Below are 24588 nucleotides of genomic sequence, written 5' to 3'. Positions count from 1 at the left end.
AGGTGTTAAGAGCAAAAGTAAAGGAGAAATTCCTAGAACTTTAAAAACATACCACACATCTACATTTAAGTCAGTTTAGAGAATATAATTTTTTGGTCCATTTTTCCATTTCAAGATCATAACCCTAAGTTAGCAAAAATCTGATTTTCTTTTTACCACCTTAATATGTACCATCTTTTAAAAGATATTCATTTTTTTAAAGTTTCATCATGTGTTGTTTCATCTGTACTTATTTGGTTCTGTGGGGTTCAAAGGGGAACAGAGTATTTTCCCGTAGGTAACTGTGTATTTTTGGCTATAGGTTTTTTCCTCCACATGAAATATTCTGATCCTTAATTTGTCCTGAATTCATCTGAGCCTGTTACTATGTGCATAGGAAAGAGTCCTTTTTCAGTTTCCATGAGCCCTCTTCTCCTCCTGCCTTCCCCTCACCCAAGTCTTACCAAAGGCTGCCAGGTAACAGGCACTCTAATTCTTTGGTTTCTTTCGAATCTCCTTTACCACCCAGTGTTGCATTTTGTCCACAGTTCAGTTCAGTTGCTCAGTCGTGTCCGACTCTGCAACCCCATGGACTGCAGCATGCCAGGCTTCCCTGTCCATCGCTATTTCCCGGAGCTTGCTCAAACTCATGTCCATCAGTAGGTACTATAAAAACTGGTTTATGATTGCCAAGGGGGAAAAATAGGGAGAAGGGATAGTCAGGGAGTTTGGGATCGATTTGTACACACTGCTATACTAATTTAGTCTTTAACAATATTGTGATAGGTGCAGGTGAAAAATGAAGGGACTCAGTCATACATATACGTGTATTCATTCTTCCCTAAGTTCCCCTCCTATCCAGGCTGCCACACAACATTGAGCCACACTGCTATATTTAAAATAGATACCTAACAAAATCCTACTGTACAGCGCAGGGAACTGTGCTCAATGTTATGTGGTAGCCTGGATGGGAGAGGAGTTTGGGGGAGAATGGATGTATGTGTATGTATAGTTGAGTCCCTTTGCTGTCCACCTGAAGCTATCACAACATTGTTAACTGGCTATATTACAATATAAAACAAAAAGTTAAAAACTGTTTTGCAATTGACTGTTTCAAAAATTTGAAACACTAAATGATACTTGTTTTAATTCTCAAAAATAAATAAATTTAGGATAACAATATGCATGTTTCTTTAAAACAGAAGGAATATCATTCTTGTGATTGAGGAACACTTAGGAGTAATAACTCTAGGCCAGCACTTGATCATAGCATGGGGTCTATTAAAAACCACTACAAGAAAATGACACTATGGTAAGCCAAATCTTTAGTGCAAAAGAAAAAGTTATTGTTAAGTTTACCAGAATTCTGGAAATCCATGAAGCAGCAGCATAAGTGGCTTTCCTCTTTCTCCAGCAGCAACATAATGGAATCTTAAGCCCGAATCCTGCAGTAGGAAATACAGTGCATGAGGTTTCAGTGACGCTTTGTGTTGACTGTAAAAGTACAATTAGCATTTCCATGCCATTAAAAAATTTCACTTGCATTATTTTTAATATCAAGAGATAAAATAAGTATTGTTAATTTTCAGAAAGAAAAAATAACCACTGTTTATCAGCAGGTTAAATAAACAGATTCGCTTTTGTTGACATTACCTTCTACTTATGCTGTCAATTTATCTATATTATGAGCTTCTGAAACAGTTAGAATTTTCTTACTGATGTGTCACACTCCGTCTCACTCAAATTCTGCAACAAGTAAACAATTCTGATCTGCATTTATATTCCTGCCATTATTTACCTCCTAGTCATACACTTTTCTCAGCTTACCCATCAAGAGCTGTGCCATCAGTTATATAATTCACACCTCCTTTCCTTATTTTTAGTTCTCTCCCTCCCACATTATTTTCAGTTGAGAGTTGCATGCACCATTCCCCTGGCTGCCTGCTCCTCATGTCATGTCAGTGTATCTCTAACAGCCGAATGCTCTGAGTGCTCAAACCTTTGCTCTGCGTATGGGAGACAAGATTGCCCAAGGGAAACAAAAATCATAGAAATGAGACAGAAAAATAGCAAATACAAAGTAAAAAGAAGAAAGGAAAGTGGAGCAAGAAAGAAACACAAAAACTCAGAAGGAAGTAAGGTTAAAAAAAAACAAGAACCAAAACCCAGAGACTAACCGGGTTTTACATCAGATAACCCAAGTAATTGGGTTTCCAGATGTGAAAAAAATCTTAAAGCTCATCTAGTTCAACCCTATCATTTTTGCAGAGTTAGAAACTGAGGTCCAAAGATGTTACTACGGGTCATTAAGATGGTTGGGAGCAGGACTGTGGCTAGAACCTCCATCTTGTCCTACTGCCCAGGACAACGCTCTTTCTGTTCCTTGGTTCTAGGTCTCTAGGGAAATTCTTTAAGTGGCCAAAGTCAGAAGAGAATCATTGTGATGAATTCCGAATGATTCTTAAACTGATTTTCCCCCTCAGGTAGGATGTACATAACAACTCTGACTTCTACCCTCTACTGCAGAATGCCTTCCTGGAAGTTCAATAACTTCTTTTATTGGTGGCGAGTCTCGGAAGATGAAAGGCTGTAGGAACTTGACTGGATTTACTGAATAAATATTTCATTTCATTTTACTATGTACCAGGCACTGTTATAAGATTTTTGGTTTTAGCTTATTTGTTTTTTACAAATATTAACTCATTTAATTCTCATGTCAACTGCAGGGTATAAAGGACATACCCCTCTGTGGTCTGAACTCCAGCTGCAGGGCAGTCCAGCTCCTAACAGGAACCCCAGACCTGGTGACAAAACTATCCCTTCATGGAGGCTATTTTTGAAAGGCCTGTGAGTCAGACTTGTAGGGTGCATCACAAAAAGCCATCTCCCTTCACCACCTGGAGCCTCAGGAAATAGAATAATCGTGGGCTGTAAGAAAGCTTGGGACAAGCATGGGCAATTAAAGAGTCTGCATGAATAGTTGACATTTACTTTTTGTGCCATTCCTTTGGTCTCTGGCATCATAGTGCTGCTTCCTTCTCCACAAACATGCACCATTTATTTATTGTTTGATGTTGCTTAGGTCATCTGTGAATGCTCCATTCTGCTGATCTGAATAAACTCGTGATTTGCAATGACTTATTCTATTTACTGTTCCAATCTCTAAAATTTGGGCAAGGACCGTCTCCTGAGACAGTAGGGCGCCACCAGAAACAATTCCCTACAGCTTATCTGAGCTCTAAAGGGCAAAAAGGTGACAGACGACCGCTTCCCCTTACAGTTGGAGAAGGTTGTTGCGGTGGAGGAGTAGGGGACAGTAATAGCAGGACCCAGATTATTAGACTCTCTCACACACACACGCAAGGACCATAACGACACACACAACCCCCTGACCCTCTCCCGTGGCACCTCGCCCCTCTAGCATCCCCCGGGCATCTTCTCCGTCCCTGCAGCGCGCCCTACTAGCCCCGAGAACACTAGGGGACGCTGGGCTGGGCGTCATACAAAGATCAGCCTCCGCTCTCATGGCCGTCACGTTCCCTCGCGATAGCGCCGGGCCCGCGCCCGCCTTCACCTTGATCCTCACGTAGCAGTGGGTACCCAGAGAGGGGTCGTTCAAGCACGCGGGCGGGTGTTCCCGAGCTACCCGCCGGAAGGTCTGCGAGGGTCCCTTGCAGATGCTCCACAAAAGTTTGAGCAGGTAGATGGAGGAGCAGAGCCCGCAGTAGAAGTAGATCAGGCACCAGAAGAGCAGGGACCGGATCGTGACCATCAGGCGGGGCAGGCAATCCCGCAGCTTCGCCATCGGGCGGTGGCGGCGGCGCGGCCCGCAACGCGACGCTTCCGAGGCGCGGGAAGCAGCGGCGCGCACTCTGGAGCCGGAGCGAGACTGCGAGCGCGGCGGTGCGTCAGACCCGCCAGCCGGTCCGCGGTCGCCTGCCCCGCGCACGCCTCCCCGCGGGTCCCCGTGCTGCAGCGCCCGGCTCGGGTCCGTTGTCACAGCCCCGGGCTACCACACTCACGGTGAGCGCTCGGGACGGCCGCGCCCAGCCCCGGAGCGGCGCACCGCGGACCCCAAGCGCTGCGAGGTCCGCATTGGATAGGCAAGGGTGGAGAGCCGACCTTCCTCCGCAAGGAGTAAAGCCCCGTTTCAAACTGATAAACTGTGGGGAAATGAAGGTGAGACTTTCCCAAACCATCCTAGATACTGTGGGAGGAAGAGCCATGCATTTTGACCAGTGTTCATATCCTCTTCGTGCGCCCCCCCTCCCCGCCCCACCCAATTTAAGGCCTTCTTTCTGGATCGTTGAATTATGGGGCTCATGGGGGAGGAGGAGCAGTAAACGATTTTCATACCACCCGAAAGACATTTCTTTATTCATTCCCAAAGCTCATCTGAAGGTGTTGCTATTTTCCAACTAGGTTCTGAGTCGTTATCTGACCAGCTAGGTGTCTGGTTATAAAGTCAAGCCTCTGGCAATCCCTGGTCTTTTTTCTGTCCCTCTGGTTTTTTCCTTTACAAAAAGATTGTGTAAATAGAATCATCATGTAGTATTCAACTTCTAGCTTCTGGCTTCTTTCTTTTAGCATGATGTATCTGAGACTCAACTATACTGTTAGGTATATTGTTTTATTATTATTATTATTATTAGTCTTTTGTTAGATGGATGTACCATACTTGCTTATGGAGCGGTTCACAGTTGAGGTATATTTGAGTTTTTTCCCAGTTTTTGGTGGTTATGAATAAAGTCATTGATGTAAAGTTTTTGGTGGGAAGATGTAAGTTTTCATTTCACTTGGGTTAACACTTTGAAGCGGGATTGCTGGGTCAGGTAGGTATGCATTTAACTTTATAGGAAACTATCAAACTGGTTTCAAAGTGGCTGCAAGTTTAATTCACACTAGCAATGTGTGAGAGTTATTGTTAGGTCCTATTCTTGAGAGCCGGAGAAGGCAATGGCACCCCACTCCAGTACTCTTGCCTGGAAAATCCCATAGACCGAAGAGCCTGATGGACTGCAGTCCATGGGGTCGCGAAGAGTCGGACACAACTGAACGACTTCGCTTTCACTTTTCACTTTCATGCATTGGAGAAGGAAATGGCAACCCACTCCAGTGTTCTTGCCTGGAGAATCCCAGGGACAGGGGAGCCTGGTGGGCTGCTGTCTGTGGGGTCGCACAGAGTCGGACACTACGGAAGCGACTTAGCAGCAGCAGCAGCATTCTTGAGAGCACTTAATATTGTTAAAAAAAAAAAAATTCCTGATTTTAGCCATTCTAAGAGTTGTGTAATGTGGTATCTCATTGAGATTTTTATTCATATTTCCCCAATGATAATAATGTTGGGCATGTATATATACTTGCGTGCCACTTCAATATATTATTTTTTGACAAAGCAGCTGTCCAAATCTTTTACCGATTTTTTAGAAAAGTGGGTTGCTTATTTTCTTACTGAGTTTGAAAGTTCCTTATGTATTTTGGATACAAATGCTTTATCATACATCATGTGATTTGCAAATATTTTCCCAGTCTGTCTTTTCATTTTTAAGGACTTCTGAAGAGCACAATTTCTTAATTTTTATTTTATCCAATTTATCACTTTTCTTTTATATGTAGTAGTTTTGATCTTGCATGTGAGAAATCTCTACCTAAGTTAAGGTCGGCACGTGCCCCCCAACCTGTGTTTCCTTCTAAAAGATTTATTTTCTGTTTTGTATTTAGGTCTATAATCCATTTTGAGTTAATTTTTGCATAAGATGCAAAGTATGGGTTGACATTGATGTTTCCCATGTCTGTATCCAATTATTTTGGTATCATTTGTTGAAAAGAATATTCTTCCTCTATTAAATTGCCTTTGCACCTCTGTTGAAAATCACTTTACATGTGGGACTATATTTGAACCCTCTAGTCTGTTTCATTGATCTATATGTCTATATTTTCTGCAGTATACACTTGCCTTTTTGATGGCTGTGTGATGAGCCATGCAGGGTTTTAGTTCCCTGGTCAGTGCTTCCTGCACTGGGGGACAGGTGTCTTAACCACTGGATTGGCAGGGAAATCCCAATACACACTTGTCAAAAGTAGTAAAGTAATATAGTAAGTCTACGACTCATGTGGTATGAGTCCTTCAACTTTGTTCTTCTTTATCAATATTGTTTTGGCTATTCTAGTTACTTTTCCATACAAATTTTAGTATTAGCTTGTCAATTTTAACAAAAATTGTTGATTGGAATCCACTGAATCTGTTAATCAATTTTGAGAGGACTAATATTTTAACAATATTGAGTTATTCAGAACATTGTTGTTCAGTTGCTAAGTCATGTCCAACTCTTTGCAACCTCAGGGACTGCAGCTCGCCGGGATTCCCATGAACATACATCTCTCCAGTTATTTAGATTCTTCTTTGATTTATTTTATCAGTTTCTCATAGTTTTAAACATACAGATACTGCATGTATTTTGTAAGATTTATACCTATTTCTTTTTTAAAAATATATTATTGTAAATGTTATTTTTTCGATTTCCAATTACTTACTAATTCTAGGTGCTTATATGATTTTTTTTTTTTTTTTTGTCTCAGATCCTGGACCTTGCTAAATTTACTTTTTAGTGCTGGTAGCTTTTTGAAAAATTCTTTGGGATGTTCTATATAGAAAATCATGTCATTTGTGAATAGAGACAGTTTTATTTCTTCCTTTCTAATATGTTTGCCTTTTATTTTTCTTGACTTATTGCACTAACTAGGACCTCCAATACAATACTGAGTAGAAATAGTTAATTTTTACTTTGTTCTCAGTCATAAGGGGAAACTAGGCATTTACTATTAAGCATACTATTAGCTCAAGTTTTGTTTTTTTTTTTTTTCCTATGCTGCACAGTTTTCGGGATCTTAGTACTGGGGCCAGGGAGGGATTGAACCTGTATCCTTGGCAGTGAAAGCAGGGAATCCTAACCACTGGACCACCAGTGAATTCCCTGAAGATTTTTTTTTTAAGATGCTGTTTTTCATATTGAGGAAGTTCCTTTTTATTTCTAGTTTCTGAGAGGTTTTTTTTTTTTTTTCCCTTCTCCCCACAATGCGTGTTGAATTTTGTAAAAGGATTTTCTATTTCTCTGGAGATAATCATAGTTTTTCCTTTTCAATCTACTGATGTGGTTACCTATAAATTTTTTGAATGTTGGACCAGTCTTTCATTCCCAGGATAAATCCCAGTTGATCATAAAATAGTGTATTTTTAATATATTGCTGAAATCATCTTGCTAATATTTGGTTGACAGTTTTTGCATCTATATTTGTTCTTATATTATGGAATAATGTATATAAAATTGGTATTATTTGTTCCTTAAATGTTTGGTAGAATTTTGCAATAAAGCATGTAGGCCTGGAGTTGTTATTATTGTTTAAATTCTTTTTTAAAGGTTTTAAAATACAATTCAATTTACTTAATACTTATAGAACTATTCATACGATCTATTTCCTCTTTGACAGTTTGTATTTTTTAAGAGTTTTATCCATTTCTTGTAAGTTGTTGAATCTCTGGCCATAGAGTTCTTCATAATATGTCCTTGTTATATCTTGAATGTCTGCAGATCTCTGTGTGTGTGTATCTGTAATATTCTCTTTCACACTTGACATTTGCAATTTGCATCTTCTCTTTTTTATATGGTAGGTCTGGATAGAGGGCTTATCAATTTTATTGTCTTTTTTAAAAACAGAAACAGCCTTTGGTTTCCTTGATTTCTCTCTCTTTTTTTTGCTTAAGATTTCATTTAAATTTAAATGTAAATGATTTCTCCTCTTCCTGTTCTTTCTTCTGCTTTAGATTTGATTTTTCTAGTTTCTTAAGGTAGAAAATTCAGTAACTGATTTGAGATTTTTCTTCTGTTTTAACGTAAACACTTGAGTGGTAAAAAGTTCCTCTAAATGCCACTTTCACTGCATCCCATACATTTTAAGGTGTTGCATTTTAACTTTCATACAATTCAAAATACTTTCTAATTATTCTTGTGATTTTTCTCTTTTAAGATGTGTTATTTAGAAAAGCTTAATTTCCAGATATTTTGCAGGTATCTTTTTAGTATTAATTTCTACTTTAAACCTGGTGTGGTAGCTTATGAACTACCTATTCTTGTAAACTTGTCAAGGTTTGCTTTATTCCTCTAAATATAGTTTATTTGGTGAATGTTCCAACTGCATTTGAAAAATATATTCTACTGTTTTTAGTGAGAGTGTAACATTAATGTCAATTAGTTAAAGATGGTTAGCAATGTTGTTCAGGACCATTAGATCTTTGGTGACTTTCTGCCTACGCTCTATCAATTGCTGAGAGAAGAATGGTGAAATCTGTCTGTAATGGTGGATTTGCCCATTTCTCTTCTGTCAGTGCTACTGGTTTTGCTTTAGCCAGTTATCTTTTGGAGCATTTATAAACAATAAAAATGAATTTAATAATTACTTTCATTGAAGGGAAAAGAAGGGGGCAGCAGAGGATGAGAGATGGTTAGATGGCATCACTGACTCAATGGACTAAAATTGAGCAAACTCTGGGAGGTAGTGGAGTACAGAGGAGCCTGGCATGCTACAGTCCATGGGGTCACAAAGAGTCAGACATGAGTTAGTGACTGAACAACAACAAATGCCGTATCAGTGTTCTTCATTCATTGTATAGATATAGGTGAGACCTCTAGAATCACATCCCTTTTACCAGAAGAACCTTCTTTAACATTTCTTGTAGTGCAGGTCTGCTGGCAATAAATTCTTTCACTTTTTGTTTGCTTGAAAAAGTATTTCTCTTTCAATTTTCATATTTCCAATAGATACAGAATTCTAGTTGACAGGGTTTTGTTTTAGAACTTTAAAGACATTACTCCACTCATGATTTTTATGATTTCTGATGAGAAGTTTGCTGTATTCTTTTCTTCTTTCCTCTGTATTGTGTTATTTTTCCTTTGGGTGCCTCAAGATTTTCTGTTGGTCTTTGGTTTCATCAGTTTAAATATGATATATCTAGTGTGGGGTACGGAGAAGGCAATGGCATCCCACTCCAGTACTCTTGCCTGGAAAATCCCATGGACGGAGGAGCCTGGTGGGCTGCAGTCCATGGGGTCGCTAAGAGTCAGACATGACTGAGTGACTTCACTTTCACTTTTCACTTTCATGCATTGGAGAAGGAAATGGCAACCCACTCCAGTGTTCTTGCCTGGAGAATCCCAGGGACGGGGGATACTGGTGGGCTACCGTCTATGGGGTCGCACAGAGTTGGACACGACTGAAGCGACTTAGCAGCAGCAGCAGTGTGGGGTTTTTTTTTTTTTTTTTTTGTATTTATCTTGTTTAGCTTCTGAGCTAAACAAGATAAATTCTCTGAGCTTCTTGAATTTGTGCTTTTGAGCCTGTCATATGTTAGACAATAGAAAATATATTAATATATTTGTCTTTGCCTCTGGTTCCTGACAGATAGATCCTGAAACCCTTGTAATTTTCTAAGTGATAAGAGCACTAAGAGCATGTGTTAGTCTAATATTTGGTTTCTGACTCATATCTGACACAGGACTCTTAAAACCCTTGTAAATTTCTAATCATAAGAGCCCCAGGAGGATCTTTTGTTCAAATGAGGATATTCTGGGTGCACTCCAGAATGGCTCCAGGTGGGGGCTGGTCACCAGAAAGATCAAAATGTGATTAAAAGCTTGGAATTTTCAGCTCTACTTCCCTCCTCCAAAGGGGAAAGAGACTGGAAATGGAGCTAATAGTTGATCATGCCTCTGTGATGAAGGCGTTTGGGGAACTTCCAGGTTGGTGAACATACCTACATTCAGGAAGGTGATGCACCTCCAATTCCATAGGGACAGACACCGCTGTGCTTGGGGCCCTGCCAGACCTTGCCCTATGTATCTCATCATCTGGTTCTTCATTTGTATCCTTTGCTATAGCCTTTAATAAACTGGTAAACATAAATGTGTCCTTGAGTTCTATAAGCTGCTCTAGCAAATAACTGAATCCAGGGGGCAAAAGGTCATGGCAATCTCTGATTTGCCTACCTCAGACAAGTTGTGGGTAATGTAGGGATCTACTCCTTATGATTGGCATCTGAAATGTGCATAAGTCTTGTGGGACTGAGCCCTTAACCTATGGGATCTGATACTATCTCCAGGTAGATACCAATACATTTAGAATTGAGTTAAATTGTAGGACACCTAGATGATGTCACAGAGAATTGTTCATTTGTAGGTAATCCCACACACATTTGGTGATTAGACACACAGCAGGAAGAGCTGAGGGTTTTTCCCTACTAAAGAGAAGGAAAAACTAGTTTTTCTTTTTTCCCAATACAAATTAATTTTAGAGAATTCTCAGCTGATGTCCCTTCAAATATTTCTCCATTCCCATTCTCTCTCTCGTCTCTTTCTGAGATTCCAGTTAGACGTATGTTAGACTTTAATATTGCCTGACAGCTTTTGGATATTCTGTTGTGTTGGTCCTACCATGCCCCACTTTTTTATGTTCTTTGCGTTTTTGTTTGAGTAATTTCTTTTAATCTAAACTCAGCTTCACTGATTCTTTCCTTGGCTGTGTTGATTCTGTTGATGAGACCTTCAAAGTCATTCCTCGAAACTATTACCATGTTTTTTTTCTAGCACTTTCGTTTTCTTTTTCCTATAATTCTGTCTATTGAAATTACCTATCTGATCACACATTGTTTATTTTTTCTCTACAGCTTGTAATAATCATAGTCATTTAAAATTTTCTGATAGTCAACTGTGTGTCATCTTTAAGTCTGTTTCTGTTTATTGCTTTGTCTCTTAACAGTAGGATTTTTTTTTTCCTTGCTTCTTTTTATGCCTCATAATTTTTTGTTGAAAGACATTGTGTATAAAACAAGAGACAAAAAGTATATATATATTTAAGCTTGGAAACTGACAGTGTTTTCTTTTGCTAGCCTTAACTGTGGAGGTGAAATCAATCTAGTCAGAAGTTGAGCTGGAATTGAATTTTATTGTTGCTACAGTTATCCTAAGCACACCAGATTTTCAGTAGTCTCTGGTGGTACCATGAGGATGGATCTTGGTTTGCCGGTGATTTTTTTCTCAACAGCTGCTACATGCTTGCCTTTAAGTCTTTATGCTTAGTGTTATACTCTATGCTCTTGCACCTCTGATTGCAGTAGACTGCTTTTACTTGTTATTGAATGCATCTTATCCTAATGGTAAGAAGTGCAGGGCAGTGAGGAGCATTCTCTGCTGTCCTATAATTAAGCCACGTCAGCAGGTACTATGTCTTTGGATATCAGTGATGCCTTCTCAATGATCCTTCCCTGCCCTCAGTGACAGGATCTCTCTAATGGTCCGAACCCGCAATGGATTTCCGGCACATCTCCCAAGATTTCAAGTTTTAATTCTATTTCCTTCCCACAGTTGCAGGGGATCTTCATTTATGCCCTAAAATTGTTAAGAGTTTGCTAGTCTTTGGGGAAAATGGGAGAAAAGGTTCTGGGCAGTCTTTGTGCTTTTCCTGCATCTGCTGCTCTGCTCTTCTCGGCCTGCATCAAGAGGATGGCTTACTCAGAACCCTCATCCTGTACTGTCCCCACCTAAATCTTTTCTGTAAGTACTGAGCAGGTCTGTGGAGAAGAGCCTGAAAGTGATTACAGATTTTTCTTGTGCTCCCAAGGGTTTTATATTCTCAAGCTAGCACACACTCAGCTTTTAGCAATTTGTTACAACTTTCAGATGATCTGTTATTGTTGTTGTTGCTAGGTTATATAGCATTTGGTGGTATTAAAAGACGCTTACTCCTTGGAAGGAAAGTTATGACCAACCTAGATAGCATATTCAAAAGCAGAGACATTACTTTGCCAACAAAGGTCCGTCTAGTCAAGGCAGTGGTCACATATGGATGTGAGAGTTGGACTGAAGAAAGCTGAGTGCCAAAGAATTGATGATTTTGAACCGTGGTGTTGGAGAAGACTCTTGAGAGTCCCTTGGACTGCAAGGAGATCCAACCAGTCCATCCTAAAGGAGATTAGTCCTGGGTGTTCATTGGAAGGACTGATGCTGAAGCTGAAACTCCAATACTTTGGCCACCTCATGCGAAGAGTTGACTCATTGGAAAAGACTCTGATACTGGGAGGGATTGGGGGCAGGAGAAGGGGACGACAGAGGATGAGACGGCTGGATGGCATCACTGACTTGATGCACATGAGTTTGGGTGAACTCCGGGGTTTGGTGATGGACAGGGAGGCCTGGCGTGCTGCAGTTCATGGGGTTGCAAAGAGTCCCACACAATTGAGCGACTGAACTGACTGACTGACTGACTGACATATAACATCATATTAGTTTTAAGTGTACAACATAATGACTTGGTATTTGTATATATTTTGAAATGATTACCACAGTGTTTAGTATTATTTTTTTAAGTTTTGAGTATTACCTTTTTTACACTGACATTTTAAATGACATAAAGTTATATCCAGTCATAAAAGAAATAATAGAACTTGCATATACTTTATCCAGTGTATTTTTCACTTTTAATTGTATCATACATGTAGTATGTAGCTTTGTGTACATACCACCAAAGTTAAACTCCATTACCCCAAGGACAACTCACATTGCTCTGTAATTAACCATACCTATACCTGTCCCTAATCTTTGTTGACCACTAATCTGTCCTCCCATCGCCAAAATTTTATCATTTCAAAAGTGTTATATAAATGAAATCACACAGTATATGACCTTAGGGATTGTTTTTCCTGCTCAGGATAATAATTCCTTATAAATTCAAGTTATTGTATATATCAATAATTCTTTTTTTTTTATGCTGCTGAGTAGTATTCTACCGTATGTATATACTACTTGTTTAAACATTTACCTATTAAATGACATCTGGGTGGTTTCCAGTTTTTCACTATTACAAAAAAAGTTACTGTGAACATTTATGTACAGGTTTTTGTGTGAATGTAAGTTACCATTTATCTTAAATAAATGCCCAGTACAATTGCTGGGTCATATGGCTTTGCATGTTTTGTTTGTAAGAAACTGCAAACTGGTTTCTACATCGGCTGTACCATTATATTTCCATGAGCAATGTATGAGTGACCCAGTTTTTCTCCATTCTTGCCAGCATTCTTGCCACTATTTTTCTTTTTTAACCTTTCTGATAGGTGTATGGTGGTATCCCATTGTGGTTTATATGTCACCGATGGCCAGCGATTGTGAACATGCTTTCATGTGTGTATGCCATATGCATATTCTCTTTAAGTAAATTTTATGTCTTTTGGTCCACTTTCTAGTTAAAATTTTTAGTTGTTTTGAGAGTTCTTTACTGTATGTATTTTTGTCAGATAAGTGGTTTGCAAATTCTTATTCCTAATCTGTAGCTTATCTTTTCATAGGACAAAAGTTTTAATTTGAAGAGATCCAATTTATCAATCTCTCATTTATGGATCCTGCTTTTGGTATGAAGTCTAAAAGAAAATCTTTCTAACCATAGAGGCTTAAGATTTTTTTTCCTTTAAGTTTTATGGTTTATTTTACATTTAAGTCCAAGATGCATTTTGAGTTAATTTTTGCATAATATGTGAGATTTAGGTTGAGATTGTTCTGGGTTTTCTTTTTTTTTTTTGCCTATGGATATCTAGTTGTCTGAGCACCGTTTGTTGTAAAGGCTATCCCTCCTTTACCCTCCACTGAATTGCACCTCTGTCAAAATTCAATTGTGCATATTTTTATGGTCAACATCTAGGTTCTTTATTCTAGTCCACTGATCTCTGGTTTCTTGATTACTATAGCTTTACAGGAACTCTTAACATCACACAGAATGACTCTTCATGTCATTCTTTTTTGGGGTCAATATTTATTATTTTAGTCCTCTTCCCATTCCATATACATTTTAGCATAAACTTGTCTATGAAAAACTGCTGGGTTTTTGATAGGGTGTGCTTTTGAGAACTGACATTTTACTCTGTTGTCACTTCATTTATTTAGGTCTTTCTCCTTTGATTTGTTCCATAAGCATTTTGTACTTTACAGCATACAGTTCCTGTATGTTTTCTTAAGTGTATACCTAGATATTCTGTTTTTTAAGTTTTCACATTCTCATTAGCATATAGAGATCACATTTTTGTATGTTGACTTTGTATCCTGTGACCCTGCTTAAATCACTTATTAACTATGGTTTAACATTTCTTGGGATTTTTTTGGTGTAGAAAGTCACATGCAAAAATTCATCAGCTATTACTGAAAGCTAAATTTATTTAGAAACTGTTTAACATTATAGTTACCCCCCAAAATAGTGTATGGTGAAATACTGCAGCCATTTTCTTTAAAATTGGAATTATGAATGATTCCTGCTTCCATTATTTAATATTTTGGAAAATTAAAGCTAAAGAAATTTAGGGGAAAAAACCACACCAAAAACAAGAGTTTTATTCATTTCCAATTTGTATGACTTGGGTTTTGGGGTTGATAATTCTTTTCATACATTATGGGATTTGGTTTGCTAGTGTTTTGCTGGAGATTAGAGATAACAGTTTGCAGCTTTTACTTATTTTTGCTACTGTGTTTGATTTTACTGTCAGGGTAATAGTGGCCTCATTAGTTGGGAAGTATTCTTGTTGATAGAATTTGTCCTATTGACAAAAATTACAGAATAGGCCAATTTATGGAAGAGACATTTTCTGAAATAGATTTTCTTCCTGTAAGAGTCTCTTTTACATTGTTACTAATCCTTTAAATGTTTGGTGTAATTTTTCAGTGAAATCATATGGGCTTGGTGATTTTTTTCAGAAGCTATTAATTATGAATTAAAAAAAATTTAATGGTGTAGGACTATTTAGATGATTTAATATTGAGCTTTGATGGTTATATTTTTTGAGGAATTGGTCCATTTCTTCAAATTTATGAATATAAAGTTATTTGTAGTATCCCCTTTTATCTTTTTAGTGACTATAGGATCTGTAGTGATTTGTGCCTTTTTCTTGGAGGTTTATGCCTTTCTCTAACCAATTTCATGGCTGCAGAGCAGGCAGTAAGATTAATAAAGACTGGAGTTTTGCCAAGTAATTCAACAAAGAATGGAGCAATGGAGTTGACAGTATATGCAAGGGAGCGATTATTAATAATAATATACTATAGACTCTGGGTAACTGAGAGAGAGAGAGGAGAAATACTATGAAAAGGCACTAGGATTAAAGGACTGCGGGTCCTAGTGAGGTCTAATGATTGCTGGAGTCACGGCCTATCCAAAGTAAGAAAAAATAAGAGCAAGCAGTGAGAAAGGACACTTGAAATTGAGACTAAGAAGAGTTACAGTTGTTGGCAATGACAAGAGAGTGGCTAAAGTTGATGAGAATCAAGATCATTAGCAGAGAAGTCAAAGGACTGAGAAGTTGTCAACTAAGAGAGTGACAGTGAAACAGAGACTAAGACCTCCGGGGAATAAGGAGGAGTGAACCAGGGATGGTAAATGACTGTGGGTAGTATTGTCGGATGATCATGAAAAACTTAAAACCTGGGGTATTTAGGGAAGGAAAGAATAGTCTGCAAGTAGCCAGATGTTCAAGCTCGTTTTAGAAAAGGCAGAGGAACCAGACATCAAATTGCCAACATCCACTGGATCATGGAAAAAGCATGAGAGTTCCAGAAAAACATCTATTTCTGCTTTATTGACTATGCCAAGGCCCAAAAACATCTATTTCTGCTTTATTGACTATGCCAAAGCCTTTGACTGTGTGGATCACAACAACTGTGGAAAATTTTGAAAGAGATGGGAATACCAGACCACCTGACCTGCCTCCTGAGAAACCTATATGCAGGTCAGGAAGCAACAGTTAGAACTGGACATGGAACAACAGACTGGTTCCAAATAGGAAAAGGAGTACATCAAGGTTGTATATTGTCATCCTGCTTATTTAACTTATATGCAGAATACATCATGAGAAACGCTGGGCTGGAAGAAGCACGAGCTGGTATCAAGATTGCAGGGAGAAATATCAATAACCTCAGATATGCAGATGACACCACCCTTATGGCAGAAAGTGAAGAGGAACTAAAAAGCCTCTTGATGAAAGTGAAAGAAGAGAGTGAAAAAGTTTGCTTAAAGCTCAACATTCAGAAAGCTAAAATCATGGCATCTGGTCCCATCACTTCATGGGAAATAGATGGGGAAACAGTGGAAACAGTGGCAGACTTTATTTTTGGGGGCTCCAAAATCATTGCAGATGGTGATTGCAGCCATGAAATTAAAAGATGCTTACTCCTTGGGAGGAAAGTTATGACCAACCTAGATAGCATATTCAAAAGCAGAGACATTACTTTGCTAACAAAGGTCCATCTAGTCAAGGCTATGGTTTTTCCAGTAGTCATGTATGGATGTAAGAGTTGGACTGTGAAGAAAGCTGAGCACCGAAGAATTGATGCTTTTGAACTGTGGTGTTGGAGAAGACCCTTGAGAGTCCCTTGGGCTGCAAGGAGATCCAACCAGTCCATTCTAAAGGAGATCAGCCCTGGGTGTTCTTTGGAAGGAATGATGCTAACGCTGAAACTCCAGTACTTTGGCCACCTCGTGTGAAGAGCTGACTCATTGGTAAAGACTCTGATGCTGGGAGGGATTGGAGGCAGCAGGAAAATGGGATGACAGAGGATGAGATGGCTGGATGGCATCACCGACTTGATGGATGTGAGTTTGAGTGAACTCCGGGAGTTGGTGATGGACAGGGAGGCCTGGTGTGCTGCGATTCATGGGGTCGCAAAGAGGCAGACACGACTGAGCGACTGAACCGAACTGAACTGAACTGAACACTACAAAGGGAAGAAAACTGTTAGTGAAAAAATAGGTGCTAATAGTGACAGCCTGCAGGAGACAGCCAGGATTCAGTTAGAGCAGTGGTTCGCAAACTTCAGCGTGTATTAGTATCACTGGAGGGCTTGTTCAACTATAGGTTGCTGGCCCCCATACCAGAGGTTCTGATTTAGTGAGTCTTAAGTCTGAGAATCTGCATGTTCCCAAATGATGCTGATGAAGCTGGTCCGTGGACCACTCTTCGAGAACAACTCAAGAAAAAAAGAGGAAAAATAAAGCAAAAAGGTTGATTATATAGATAATGTTGTTAACAAGTAAAACCAATGTAAGAAGTTAAAAGAAGTCAAGCTTTTTTTTACTAAGAAATAATGTACAAACTGAGGAAGGATTAGTTAGTTATACATCAGTATTTTCTCTGCAAAACTGACTTAAGCCTACCAAAATTCTGTTGACTATCTACAATGTGCCAGATCTCTTACTGATTGAGCAAAGGTTAAAATGTTAAATTAGTTAAACTAAAAAGATAACCATAACATAGCTCTCTATAAGGGATGTTCCAAAGGTTTATAGAAAAACCTCTAAACCATTTAATGTAAAAGGATATTAATGAAGCTGAACTTTCTTTTTAGCTGTAGACAAAAATCATTCACTGAGCAATTTTTTATTATTTAAAGGCAGTTGTTGAAAAGAGTTAATGTGTATTTGACAGAGTAAATTCTTATTTAGTATTTTTATTCTCTTCAAAATGGAAAATTTCCCATAGATCTTAAAAGCATTACATAATAAATATTTAAATGAACCAGAAAATATTGAAAGGTCTAAAGAAAAAGAACAAAACAAAACAAAACCCTATAACCCCATCACCTAGAGGTAACCACTATGCATTTCTGATGTATCTAAGACTATATATATATATAAATTAGACTATATAGAAATATAAATTAGAATATATAGATAAGTCCATATGCTCTTTTAGGAAAATAACAATGTATACTGTTTAATATATACATATTAATTTCTTGGTTAAAAATATAGTATAATATGTATGACTATGACTTTTATTCTGGCTGTTTCATGAAGGTATCACCACCATTTCAGCCTCGAGTTAATCATATTTTTAAAATGGTTGACAGCTTAAAGATATTTCAAAAAATTATCATATTGATTATAAAAATAAATAAAGCCAAGAAAACTTTCTCTTTCTCTCTATAATACATATACACTTCGAATTTTCACTTTAGATGATACTGGAATAGTGCCTGAATGTTACAAGAGTCCAAATTTTAAAATAGATGAAGCTGATATACATAATTTATACATAATTCCAACTTGAGGGTGATGAAACAAAATACTTCACAGATTTAAATACTTAGTATAGTTAAGTAAAAATTTAGACATCCATTGCTATCACATGCATATTAAGAAATGTATAGATTCTTAGACACATACATAATTAATATTCACTGTTATTTTGTCTCAAATTTAACATCTTTCAAACCATAGATAATAAATATAAATTTTGAATATAGAACCAATGGAGAACCTTCTGAAATCTGACACTCCAAGAAACCAGGTGTTATTTGTTAGAGGTTCTAAATATTTCTGAAGGCAGACAAATATCTGTTTTAAAAGTTACAAGCTCATGGTGATCATTTTGTAATATACAGACATATTGAATCACTATGTTGTACACCTGGAACTAACACAGTATTACAGATTAATTATACTTCAATTTTAAAAAGTAAATAAAATAATAAATTAACAAAACAAAACAACCCTGCTTGTAGGCCCCACATTTTGCCACACAGTCATTTAAAGAAACCCAGGCAGAATCATGGCTCATTGAAACATTATTTACATTACAAAAGGGCCCTATACTCCAAAAAGAGGCCTGAACTCCATTTAAGGACAACTCCCTGTAAAAAAAAAAAAAAACGAAGTTAGAAACTCAACAAGAACTCTTTTTTTTGATCCCTATATCAAAACAAGAAGGGACCATCTTTTGGGATTTTCATTGCTTAGATAGGATCTATAATATATAGTAGAATATTGGTAAAATGAATAACATTTGGGAGTTTATTCAATTTTTAGGTATTCAAAACTATAAAATTTCCTATAAATTATGTCGTTAAAAAATGAACATATAGTTATCAAAAAATGTAAGTGAAAATTGTTTAATCATCTTAGAGCAGTCAAAATACAATTTAAGTTGGTATCTTGGTGTTGGAAAGCAATCATTTTACCATTTGCTTTTTAATCTTTTATAATTCATTTAAGTTGATGGTTAATCAAAAAACTGAGTTGTAATCAAAGTTGTTTTCAAACATTGTCATAATGTCACTTTGAAGAGTCATATCAATGGTACCAGCCATCTGTAGAAAAGAAGAGAAAATATAAATGTTACTTTAAAAGTTTATGCCTTCACTGTATTACATCTATATAAGAAAATGATAATGCAATATTTGGAACACAGAAAATGAATGCACTTCATTTAACATAATGAGTTTGTACATAACTTCTAATTTCTGTTCAACTACTGATTTTTGTTAAAATATCTTTCACATGATAAATAAAAATTAAAACTTACAAGAACACAAAGAACAAGTTTAACTTATCTCTCCAAGTAAGAAAGTTCTCAGTGTTAATCTACACATGAACTAAGATTACATGGTTTGATGTGTCTCTCTAACCAATACAGGACTAGACACACAAAATTATTTTCTTAATAAACTACTATCTTACCCATGTGAGAGAACTATAATATATAATGGTAAAGTCATGATTCTGCCCAATACTGTGTAACCTAAGGCAAATTGTCTAACCAAGTTTATTTTATATACAGGTATTTATGAAGAGCAACCAGACTGAATGTATAACATTCAGCACAGTTTTGCTTATTATATGCTAAAAAACTAAATAAAATAAGCTAAAGTATAGGAAAAGCTAAATTAAGACAAAAGAAACAAATGTTTTCTTACTATACTCTGAAGACTTCTCTAAATGTCCGTGAGACACAAGTTAGTCTTTGCCACAAAGACTAAAATGACACCAACTATGAAAGTTCAATTTTTTTTTTAAGACCAGTGAACAGTAGCAGCTCACAGTAGTAGCACCAGTTTGTAACCAGTTGGTTGACTTCCTGGATAAGAATCAGTGTTCTCTGATTATGTGGGAGATTTAGAATTATGACTTGGTTACCAAAAGGATATTATTTAATAAGAAGTTGTGTGATTCTTAAAAACTACGAAAATGTCTTTAAATATGATTTAGAGACAAGGGTAAATTCTTAGATCTTAACCCCAGCTATTTTCCTAGCGCCAGCTATTAGGATAGCAAATGTCTAGCCCAAGCAAATAGTTCCTCAGAAGTTCTTTTTTAATGTTCCAGTGAATGTTGGATACACTGTCCTGGTTTAAATATCACTGATACTCTTATCTCTAAGTATCCAGGCTTACCACAAAGTTCCAAAAATATGTAATGAAACTTGTTTTATTTAAAAGTACTTTTAGATTCTCTTCCATCTTGACTAAATCTGAATTTGTGGATATTGATTGATATCAAACTGGATACTGCCTGTACCAATTAACCTTAGATACCACAATTTAAATACTAAAGCTCTCTGCAGCTGACACTATAACCTGGAAATTCCTTTTACGGTGGTCCTAATATACACTTCAACCATTCAAACTTAAGATCAAAATTTGGGTCAAGGGAACTGGCAGAGGCTCTCCTAGGGAGCTTATGCTAGATGTCAAGTTATTGCTGCCATTTACAGTACCAATCTGGTCCAGAAGCTGCAGCATAAGAGTCTGGAGTGTCAAGAATGATAGTAGGTAGCTCCAAAGTCAAGTTTTTAATTGTCAAGCTGCTAGAGGTGGCACTTCTAGTCACGTTCCAGTGAGTTCCAGAAAAATGCTTGGATTTTAGAAATACCAGATTGCCTAGTTGGGTTGTTGGGTAGCAGGAAGTTGCTGAGATATTACTTGTGGGTAGCTAAAGTCAGGCCCTTGTGAGTACCAAAAGGAAAAATTCCTAGGTCACTAGAGAAATACTTCTAGTAAAGTACTAATTAAATTTTAATAAAGAACTTCAAAAATATATATAAAAATTTGCTATTTAAATTTATTAAAATTCAATAAAATGAAAAATTGACTTCCTTAGTTCCATTAGCCACGTTTTAAGTCCTAATAACATGTAGCTAGCTGGTATTATGGAGAAGGCAATGGCAACCCACTCCAATACTTTTGCCTGGAAAATCCCATGGACAGAGGAGCCTGGTGGGCTGCAGTCCGTGGGGTCACGAAGAGTCGGACACGACTGAGCGACTTCACTTTCACTTTTCACTTTCATGCATTGGAGAAGGAAATGGCAACCCACTCCAGTGTTCTTGCCTGGAGAATCCCAGGGACGGGGGAGCCTGGTGGGCTGCCGTCTATGGGGTCGCACAGGGTCGGACATGACTGAAGTGACTTAGCAGCAGCAGCTGGTATTATAGTTTATTGAGTAAAGCACATTCCTATAACTGTAGAAAGTTCTGTAACAGAGATTCCCAACCCCCAGGTCACAGACTGGAGATTATGGAGTAGACTGGACATAAGCAACACACTTCAGACGTCATTGTCTCCCATCCCCTGAGATGGGATCATCTAGTTGCAGGAAAACAAGCTCAGGGCTCTCACTGATTCTGCATCTTGGTGAGCTGTACAATTATTTCATTATATATCACAGTGTAATAACAGAAATAAAGTACATAGTAAGTGTAATGCACTTGAATCATCTGGTAAGCACCCCACCCCCACCCAGTCTGTGGGAAAATTGTTTTCCGCAAAACTAGTCCCTGGTGCCAAAAAGATTGGGGACTGCTGTTGTATAAGAGCATATTGCTCTAAAGTAAACTCCATCATATGTTACAACACTGGTCAATACAGTTTGTTTCTGTCTTCACATTATAAATAAGCTGATAAAACTTGTGTTTTATTTCCTAGGAAATTCATTTGTATCATAATCAATACTACTTGTGTGCTCGGTTGCTTAGTCATGTCTGACTCTGTGACCCCATGGACTGCAGCCCACCAGACTCCTCCATGGAATTTTTCAGGCAAGAATACTGGAGTGGGTTGCCATTTCCTTCTCCTGGGGATCTTCTAGACCCAGGCATCAAACCCTGTGTCTCCTGCATTTGCCGGCGGATTCTTTACCACTGAGCCATCTGGTAAGCCCAGTCAACACTACAGCAAAGGGCAATGACTTTTTTCTTCTGGAACTAGTACTTCTGTATGACCTGTGAGTTCACATGACCTTTCCAGGATTACAAAAATATCCAGCACTCAACAAGATAAAATTTATATCTGGCATCAATGGTTACCAGGTTAAGTAAAGAAGGAGAAAAACATTATCTGTAAAGGAGATTAATCAATCAATTGAAACCAACATGCAAGTGACAAATATTAGAATTAGCAGAGAACCCATTAAACAATTATGATAATTGTATTCTATTTGTTCAAAAGTTTAACAGAGTTACTAAAAACATTAAAAATACCCAAATCAAACTTCTAGATATTATGACTAATGTCTGAGATGGGACAACTTCAAGTGGTCTAATACAAAAGTAACTGCAATCACTAAAGATTCCAACTATATAACATTCTGGAAATGGCAAAACTATGGCAATAAAAAGATCAGTGGCTGTAAAGGTTTAGGAGGGAGGGGTGAACATAAGGAGAACAGGGAATTTTCAGCAAAAGGAGAGTACCACAGTGGTTGATGTACGTCATTATACATTTGTCAAAACCCATAAATTACAACACAGAGAGTGAACCCGGATGCTAACTATAGACTTTGCTTGATAAACCAAGATTGACAATGGTGTGGCAATGTTAATTCATAGATTGGATAACAAATGTACCACACTAAAGTGGGATGTTAATGGTGGAAGAGACTGTGATTGGTAGGGGAAAGGGTAGGAACATGTGGGAACTCTAAGTGCATACAGAATATTTACCAAGGTAGATCATAATCTGGGCTATAAAACAAGTCTTATTAGTGAATTTAAAATAATTCAAGATATTGTGTGTTCTCTAACCACAATGGAATTCAATTAGAAATCACTAATTTTCTATTATTTTCACTAGCTAGAAAATTTCCAAATATTTGGAAAACTAAATAACACACTTCTAAATAATCCACAGATAAAAGGAAGAATTCTATACTTTTTATATATTAAGAACACCTTAAATAGAAATTTTATGGTGTTTTTGGTTTTTTTTGTTTTGGTTTCCGGTTTCATCAAGGTATAACTGACATATAACTTGATGCAGAGTTGAACTAAACACTGACTAAGATGGCATATCTTTTGGCCACAATTCACAGGTAGTTTATAGGTTTTTCAAGAATAACAACAGTAAGTGATTCTACCTTTGTGCCAGGCATTTTCAAATGTGCTTAATACAAGTAAATTCATTTCACCTTTTACCTTTACAGATAAGGAAACTGAGGCACAAGGAGGTTAAATGAATAGCCCAGGCTCTAAGGTCTATTTAATGGAAGAACCAGGATTTGAACCCAAAGTTCAAACCCAAACCCAAAGGCTCGAGGATTGATACTCTATTATTATGCTATGCTTGTGTCATTTAACTATGAGATTTTAATTTTACTCTCTAATTTTAGAATGAACTTGATCCTCACTAAAGAAGTAACTCCTCACACTAAAGAGGTAATTGTTACTGAAGAACCACCTAGAATACATCTTTGAACATGTAAAGACACTGCCCTGTTAAATCTTCCCTTTGTTAGATTCAGTAAACTAAAATTCACTTACTGCTTCTCTTCTCCTCCGCTCTTGCTCTTTCTCCCGTGCTAAATTTCGGTCTTTCAGAAGCCACAGTTTGTCTTTATCTTGAGCTTCCTGTGACTGCTGATCTTCTTTTTGTTCTTCTTCAAGACACTTGTTTTGCATTTTATTTGGAAAAGATTCTAGAGTGAAGCAATGGTCCCTTAAGAAACAGTAAAGTGAAAAGTAGGTTTCAAGCTCCTTAAAACTTTTTATTATGAAGATACATTTGTCAAATGACAAATATAAAGCAGTGTTCTAGATGTCCTTCTTCATGTTATGACATTATTTTTTAATATTTCTGATGTCAAATTTTACATAGGGCAATATATGTTAACAAAGAGAAGGTTTTGGAAAATTATGACCAAAGTTTACCATTATCTTCTTATATATAGAATGGAAACAATATTAAGACATTTCTGGAAAATAATGATACCATTATAATTTAGTAATATTAGTATTTTTAATAGCTTCTTTAATCACTTGATTATTTATATCCCCTTTAAAATAGGTATTACTACTTAATTTTTAAAAAATCAGTAAAAATTCACTTTTCTAAATATAATTTGCTCAGTGGTCTACTAAATAGCTGAATATAATCACTTACAAAAAAGAAATTTAATATATTTAAAATACATGTCTGTATCTCCCCAAATCTCCACTAATCCAAATAATTACAGACCTCTGATTTTCTTGAAATACTTTTGGTTCCTTTGTATTCTGTTCCAGATGTTTCCGTATTAGTTCCTGTGTTCGAGCTCTTACTTCCTTTTCTATTGCTGCTTTTCTAAACTGGTTGAAGAGCTCATCTGATGATTTCAGTACACCTGATGTTTTGACCGGTTTGCCTAAACTTTTCCAAGAATCTGCATTCTTGATCTTTATATCCTAAAACAAGTATTTGATTCAGTATACATCTAAAGATGTCAACTATTTGGAAGAAAAATATTATTTTTGATAAAAATCAAAAATAAAGATTCCAA

The 24588-nt window shown here is 37.1% G+C and overlaps 2 protein-coding genes across 10 annotated transcripts in view; both read right to left on the bottom strand.

Annotated features, from left to right (window-relative positions):
• EPHX4 (epoxide hydrolase 4) overlaps positions 1–3922 on the bottom strand; it is a 37138-nt gene extending 33216 nt beyond the window's left edge. The window contains exons 1-2 of the mRNA XM_086391134.1: positions 3554–3922; positions 1339–1424 (exon numbers count right to left, since the gene is read on the bottom strand). Of these exons, the coding sequence (XP_086247260.1) occupies positions 1339–1424; positions 3554–3784 (317 nt within the window). The 5' untranslated portion in view covers positions 3785–3922. The remainder of the gene's footprint in view (positions 1–1338; positions 1425–3553) is intronic.
• A 13569-nt stretch (positions 3923–17491) lies between these two features.
• Positions 17492–24588, bottom strand: part of BRDT (bromodomain testis associated) — a 56884-nt gene continuing 49787 nt past the window's right edge. For 4 of the 9 annotated variants that reach the window (XM_086391117.1, XM_086391120.1, XM_086391113.1 and 1 more), the window contains 4 exons: positions 24288–24493; positions 23594–23768; positions 19020–19148; positions 17492–18692 (listed from right to left, as the gene is read on the bottom strand). In XM_086391117.1, the coding sequence (XP_086247243.1) occupies positions 19065–19148; positions 23594–23768; positions 24288–24493 (465 nt within the window). In that variant the 3' untranslated portion in view covers positions 17492–18692; positions 19020–19064. Of the gene's footprint in view, positions 18693–18934; positions 19149–23593; positions 23769–24287; positions 24494–24588 lie in introns of those variants that run through there. The other 5 variants (XM_086391114.1, XM_086391119.1, XM_086391112.1 and 2 more) reach the window with 2 other exon arrangements.

The sequence above is a fragment of the Bos grunniens genome, chromosome 3, assembly GCF_055505025.1.
Source record: "Bos grunniens cultivar Pamir isolate PY7600 chromosome 3, Bosgru_T2T1.0, whole genome shotgun sequence".
NCBI classification, from domain to species: Eukaryota; Metazoa; Chordata; class Mammalia; order Artiodactyla; family Bovidae; genus Bos; species Bos grunniens.
This window is presented reverse-complemented; position numbering and strand designations above follow the sequence as displayed.